The 6,418-nt window shown below is 56.0% G+C and overlaps 1 protein-coding gene across 1 annotated transcript; it reads right to left on the bottom strand.

Annotated features, from left to right (window-relative positions):
• Window positions 1–4,069: 4,069 nt before the first annotated feature.
• KCNA7 (potassium voltage-gated channel subfamily A member 7) lies at window positions 4,070–6,418 on the bottom strand (the record flags this gene model as incomplete). The annotated part of the gene is made up of 2 exons (XM_082710386.1): window positions 5,814–6,418; window positions 4,070–4,885 (listed from the first exon to the last, which is right to left on the bottom strand). The coding sequence occupies exons 1-2, from the start codon at window positions 6,366–6,368 to the stop codon at window positions 4,070–4,072; spliced, it is 1,371 nt and encodes a 456-aa protein (XP_082566512.1). The 5' UTR covers window positions 6,369–6,418.

Here is a 6,418-nt window from a genome sequence, read left to right as displayed (position 1 = left end):
TGCCCGACGGCGGAGGAGGGGCCGGGGATCCCGCCTTCCAGACGCGTGCCGGCACCTCGGAAGGCAGGCCTGGCTCGCTCAGCAACTGGCCCGTCTCAGCTCCGGGAGGCCAGGCGCCAGCCCCCTGCTCCCTCAGACCCAGGAGTTCTGACCCCCAGCCCCTCCTCCCTCAGACCCAGGAGTTCTCATCCCCAGCCCTTCCTCCCTCAGAATCAGGAGTCTGGGCACCCCCAGTCCCTTCCTTCTTCAGACCCAGGAGTCGGGATCCGACCCCAGCCCCTCCTTCTTCAGACTCAGGAGTTCTCACCCCAAGCCCCTCCTCCCTCAGACCCAGGAGTTTGCTTCCCGCCCCAGCCCTCTCCTCCCTCAGACCCTGGAGTTCTTACCAGGCCCTCCTCCCTCAGACCCAGGAGTCAGGACCCCCAACCCCCTCCTCCCTCAGACCTAGGAGTCCTGACAGCAGCTCCCTCTTTTCCTTAGAGCCGGGCGTCTGGGCCTGAGATTTCTTTGCGTTCTGTTGCCAATTAAGTGTCAATCTCTGGGCAGATTCCCACCCTCTGCTCTCATCCCCACTTTCCCAGGAGCTCTAGGCCAGACATTAACCAGCTGGACTTGGGCAGCGATAAGGCCCCAGGCCCTGGGAGACAGTGGATATGGTGTTGGGGGTGTTCTCCCACAGAGTCCCCTCTGCTGGAATTTCCTGGGTGGGGACTGGGGAGAGGGTCTGTCCTGAACTCAGATAAGAGAAATTCAAGGTATTATAGGACTCAGAGATAGACAAGGATTTGATGTGGGAACACAACGACCTGCTTGGAGGAAAAAAAAAAAAAAAAATGAGTGACAAAGGGAGATGGGAAAGGCACAGAAATGGAGAGAAAGGGGGGGACAAAAACCTAGAGAGAGGAAAGGCACTTGACATTCAAGAGAAGGGGACACAATCCCAGAAGGGGGACAGAGACCCAGTGAGAAGAGAGAGATCCTCAGACAGACTGAGGTCAGATGGAATTAGAGTCCCAGGCCCTCCACCCCTCCCCCAGAGCTATTTTAGGAGGAAAGCTGATATCCATCTTGGGAGGGGCAGGGGGTCATCCCATACCCCTCCATCAGCCTAAATATAGCATGGCAAGGTGGCAGGAAGGGTGTCCCCGGATTAGGGTGTTCCCCTCTCCTTTTCCCAGTCCCCGCCAAGGCAAAGGCAACGTAGGAGGCTGTGGAAGGTAGCTGTGGGTTGTTTACTGAGGGTGGAGGAGGGGCACTTCCCAGTCTGAGTGTCCCCTGGGGTTACTTCCCTGACCTCTCCACACTTCCCCCCAACCTCATCCCTAAGCACCCAACAGGTCCCACTCCCTACCAGAGACACTCTATGTGACTTCCAGTCTCTGATGGGGTCACACAGGTAAGTTTTCAAAGAAAAGTAGACCAGTGTCTGTCCCCCTCTCCCTCTCTGGGCCTCTAGCCCCGCTCCCTCTCTCTGGATCTCTGACCTCTCCTCTCTGGTTGGCTTCCCAGCTTCTGCGGATCTCTGGAGGGGGTCTCTGACTCCCCCCTCCTAGGTCACTGCCCTCCTGCTCTCCCTTTGCCCCTTCAGTGTCATCTCTCCAGGTCTTGGTCCCTCTCTGCATGTGTCTCCTCCTCTTCGGGTCTCTGCTGTGACCCAGACTCTGCCTTGTGTCTGTCACCGTGAGGGGGTCTATCTCCATTTCTGTCTCCAGATGTGACTTTCCATTTCAGAGGGAAGGGACCACCTGCAGATTCTATGGCTTTCAACCTTGATCAAACTCTTTTCACCATCTGTCCCTTCTACTGTCACTCTGTATAAAAAAGGAAGTTGGATTAAATCACGGGTTTCCAGACTGAATTCCGTAGCTGCATTCTGAGTCACCAAGAAGGACTCCGTGGACGTGTGTGTCCCTCAGACCAGGTCCCCTCAGAGGAACCACACCGCATCAAAGTAAGATTTCACTGGACCCAAAAAGGGAGGGGCCAATAGCTGAAAATAAAAACACCACCACTCTGTAAACCACTGGTTTTAATAAATTAATAAAAGTAAAGGACTTCAGATGATGTTTTGGCACGTAAGAAGCCCTCTATGTGTTCGTGATTGAGGCATCTTCCTCTCCTCTCCTCCTCCAAATGCCCTTTTGGTACTGAAAGCCCCCTGAAAACGTTTGGCTTCCTGCCTTGGATCCCACCCTCCCCTCTGAGCCTCAGTTTCTTGGTTCTAGAGGACACCTGCAGGCTGATGGGACAGGGGGAGTCAGGACAGCCTGCCATAAACCCCAGCTCCTGGGAAGTGCCATGGGACCCCAGGAAGCTACTCCCCTGCCCTAAGACTCTAGTTTCTCCCCTGGAAAATAGAGCTCCCAAGTTTACCTGACATTCTTCCTGAGCTGTGGGAGGATAGGGTGGGGTTCCCTGATTTGGGATCCCTTTGTGATTCTGTAGAAGAAAGACTCTGCATATCTCTTGGGTTCAGAGGCACGGATTTTTTTCTCTCTATTCCTTTTTTGGTTCTCTTTCTCCGGGGGTGCCCTGGTTTGGCTCCAGCTCTGGTGCTTGTCCCTCTCCAGGTGTCTGACACACACACCCCCATTTCCATGTCCCACTCTTGGTCTCTATCTCTCTTTCTCCTTGGAGTTTCTGACCCCCCTCCTCTGGGTCTCCATCTCCCCATCTCTTTGGATCTTTGTCCTTGTTTCCTTCTCCCTAAATCTCTCTTCCTCCCTCTTTGGGTCTTTGCTCCCTCTCTTCTGGGTTTCTATCTCTCTCTTTCTCTGAGTCTTTATCACTTCCAGGTCTCTGTCCCCTCATTTGGGTTTTTGTCCCCTTCTCTCCCATCATGCCTGTACAAAGTACAGATTCTTCCCCTTTCCCCTTCCCTTGCGGCTCTGAGCTCCATGGTTAGAAGAAAAACTGTAGGGGAGGACAGGTAGAGAGGGTATGAATGGCAAAATGAAGCGGGTGTAGAGTAAATGGAAGGACTGTCTACATCTTCCTAGCTCACCAGGAGGCCCTCTGCACAAACAACTAAATCTGGGGGTTCAGCACTCAGCCCCACCCCTTACAGTAAATGACACTGGGCAAGTCAGTTGTTTGTCTTGCAGAGTCCCTAATGCCACACTTTCTCCCTGATACATGATTCTTCCCCAGTGTTGTTATTCTTGGGTCCTGGTGCTACCATTAAATGCAAAACAAACCAACATGGCCCAGTGGAGCCCATATGCACAGTCCAATTCAACCTAACATTCCTACAGGACTCACAATGACACAACCTGGGGTAATTCACCTCAGCATACCCCTACGAGACTCATATGGTTATATAGTTTGATATGATTCATCTCAGTGTAGCCCCTCAAAACTTCCAGCTACATTACTCTACACAATTCAACCCAACAGAACCCTGAAAGACTCAGACCATCATACGTTCCAACCCAGCTTACCCTAACATGACCTAGAAAGCTCACATTCAATCACTTGACTCTTTGTATTTCTACGTGACTCACAAGTTCACAGAACCTAAAAAAACATAGCCCTAGAAGAATCACAAAGCCACAAAATTTTCAACATGTCTCAACTCAACTCCACAACACCATGCATGAACACGCACTCAGTCCCAACAATGCCGTGGGTGACCACCTAACTTGATCCAAAATGGCCCTAGGGGACTCATAAAACTACAGAATCCTGCACAATGCAATTGGACAAGACTCATCCAACTCAACAACACAGCCCAGCCCAACAAGGACCTAAAAAACAAAACTATGTGACCAAATCTGTCTCAACATTTACCATGAAAGGCTCCGTAAGTCTTGCACAACCCAGTGTAGTACAAACCAAAGGAGCCTCCCCATCAACTCATTATAACTCATGGCCATTCACCGTCAATTAAGGAAGTACCCACGGGAGCTACCAAACCACAGCTCAAGACCCAACAAGACTCAGTGTTCCCCAACTCATTACCACTTAACCTAGTTCTTCCTAAACCCAACCCCCTCCCCCTAACCTTCCCTTCTACCCCTCCCTCCCTCCCTCCAAGGAAACGTGAGGTCCTGCAGACCTCAACTGTCCCTCACACTTCAGTGACCAAGTGTTTCCCAGGGGGGGCCCAGAGTGGAGGTGGTAGCTCAGGCATCTCCCCATCCATCAACCCCCCATTGACCTTGCCGTCCAGTGGGCCACACGGCTGCGTGTCCACATGGCTGTACATCCCAGCCTCTTCACCCTCTGTCTCCCGGTGGTAAAAGTAGCTGAAGTTGGAGACAATGACCGGCACAGGAAGGGAAATGGTCAACACTCCAGCGATGGCGCACAGGGAGCCCACTATTTTGCCACCCACAGTGACGGGTGCCATGTCTCCATAGCCAACTGTGGTCATGGTGACCACCGCCCACCAAAAGGACTCGGGGATGCTGGTGAAATGGGAGTCTTCCCGGTCGACCTCAGCGAAGTAGACTGCGCTGGAGAAGAGGACCACACCGATGAAGAGGAAGAAGATGAGGAGACCCAGCTCACGCATGGAGGCCCGTAGCGTCTGGCCCAAGATCTGCAGGCCCTTTGAGTGCCGGGACAACTTGAAGATTCGGAAGACACGTACTAGACGGATGACTCGTAGGATGGCCAGGGACATGGCCGGCTGGCCTACACCCCGCTGCCTGGCTAGCTCGGTGCCTAGCGCCACAAAGTAGGGTAGGATGGCCACAAAATCGATGAGGTTCATCACGTTCTTGAAAAAGGCCGCCTTGCTCGGGCAGGCCACCAGGCGCACCAGTAGCTCGAAGGAGAACCAACAGATACACAACGTCTCCACCACAAAGAATGGGTCATCGAAGGGCATGCGAGACAGGGGTCCGGGCACTGGGCTGGAGCCATTCAGCCGAGCGGGGAACTGCAGGGAGGAAGGGGTTCAGAGAGGACCACACCAGGGCTGGGACACACATGAACAGCCACATTTGTGATTCAAATGTGCAACTACTTCCATACAAATTGGTCAGCAGTCATTGCCCCCAGGCCTCCAGTGACCCAGCTGTCCTAGATCCCTTTCCAGAGCTCTAGGGATCATGCCTGTGCGGCTGACCTTATATGGTCCCTGATCCTTCACTGGGGGGGGGGGCTCCTTAAAGTGAGGTCTCCTGAGTGAGGCTCCATCCAAAGTCCCACCCCCAGCTTTGATTTTCCAGATGGGGAGGGTCACCACCCAGGTCATGCTTCCTTGTGCTCTGCCCTCCCTAACCAGCCCCTAGAAGCCCAGACTACAATGGCTAAACACCTTGTTTGCTCACCAAGCCCTGTGGCCCTGGCTCTCAGGGCCCTCTCAGCCCCACTTTGTGACTGATTCCTCCCACCTGGGTCCTCTGTCTCCAGCTCCCTCAAGCTCCACTCTCACCACCTCCAGCCCGTCTTTCTATTGTTACTGCCAGCCGCACAGACCCCTGATTTTTAGGTCTCTCAGCCCTCAGCTTCATTTCCTAATGTAGGGGTCTTCCTGCCCTCCCGCCCTTGTCTCAACCCTGCCCTGTGATTGGCAGATTCGCCTGCTTAGATCCTCGGGCCCCGCCCCCATGAGGCTATCCCTTCCCCGCCCCTAGCCCGCCTTTAAAAGATTGATTCCCCTGGTCAGGCCCTGTCCCTAGGTTGCACACCTCTCGAGCCCCTAGCCCCACCCATCATGGGCAGGTATCGTGACAAGCCCCTCGGTGCCCGCCCACCCACAGTCGGGCCCCTCCTTCCCGGGAGGCCCCGCCTCCCCGTACCCGCACCCCGGCTCGGCTCCTCCCAAGCCCCGCCTTTCTCCACCCATGCCCCGCCCCCCTCACCGGGCCGGCAGCCGCTACCGCAGCGAGCCCCGGGTTGTAGCGGTCGTCGCGGAAGTCTGGCAGCGTCTCGAGGCAGAAGACGACGATGGAGACGAGGATGACTAGCACGGAGACGACGGCGAGAACGCGCGCGGCCTGCGAACTCTCGGGGAACTCGAAAAGCAGCCAGAGCTGGCGTGCGAAGGCGCGGCGGGGCAGGGGGCGCTCTGGCTGCATGGGGCAGCCCTCGTCCTCACGCAGGCGCGCCAGCGCCGCGGTGCCTAGCCCGTAAAAGGCCACCTCCTCCAGGAAGACGTCGAGCGGCACGTGCGCGGGCCGCCGCAGCCGCCCGCCCGACTGGTAATAGTAGAGCACGGCGTCGAAGCTGGGCCGGTGCCGGTCAAAGAAGTACTCGCGGCGCGCGCCGTCGTAGAAGCGGCCGCGGCGCGCCGGGTCCCCTAGCAGCGTGTCCGGGAAGCGGCCCAGGGTGCGTGCCCGCGTCTCGAAACGCATCCCGGCCACGTTGAGCACCACCCGCTCGCAGCAGCCGCACGGCGGCGGGCAACGCGGCTCCATGGCGCGCGCAGCCCCGGCGACCCGCGGACGGACGTGTGGCCCCGACGCCC

The sequence above is a fragment of the Mustela nivalis genome, assembly GCF_964662115.1.
Source record: "Mustela nivalis genome assembly, chromosome: 18".
In the NCBI taxonomy this organism is placed as follows: Eukaryota; Metazoa; Chordata; class Mammalia; order Carnivora; family Mustelidae; genus Mustela; species Mustela nivalis.
Note: the sequence above shows the minus strand (reverse complement) of the source record. Positions and strands in the feature narration are given on the sequence as shown.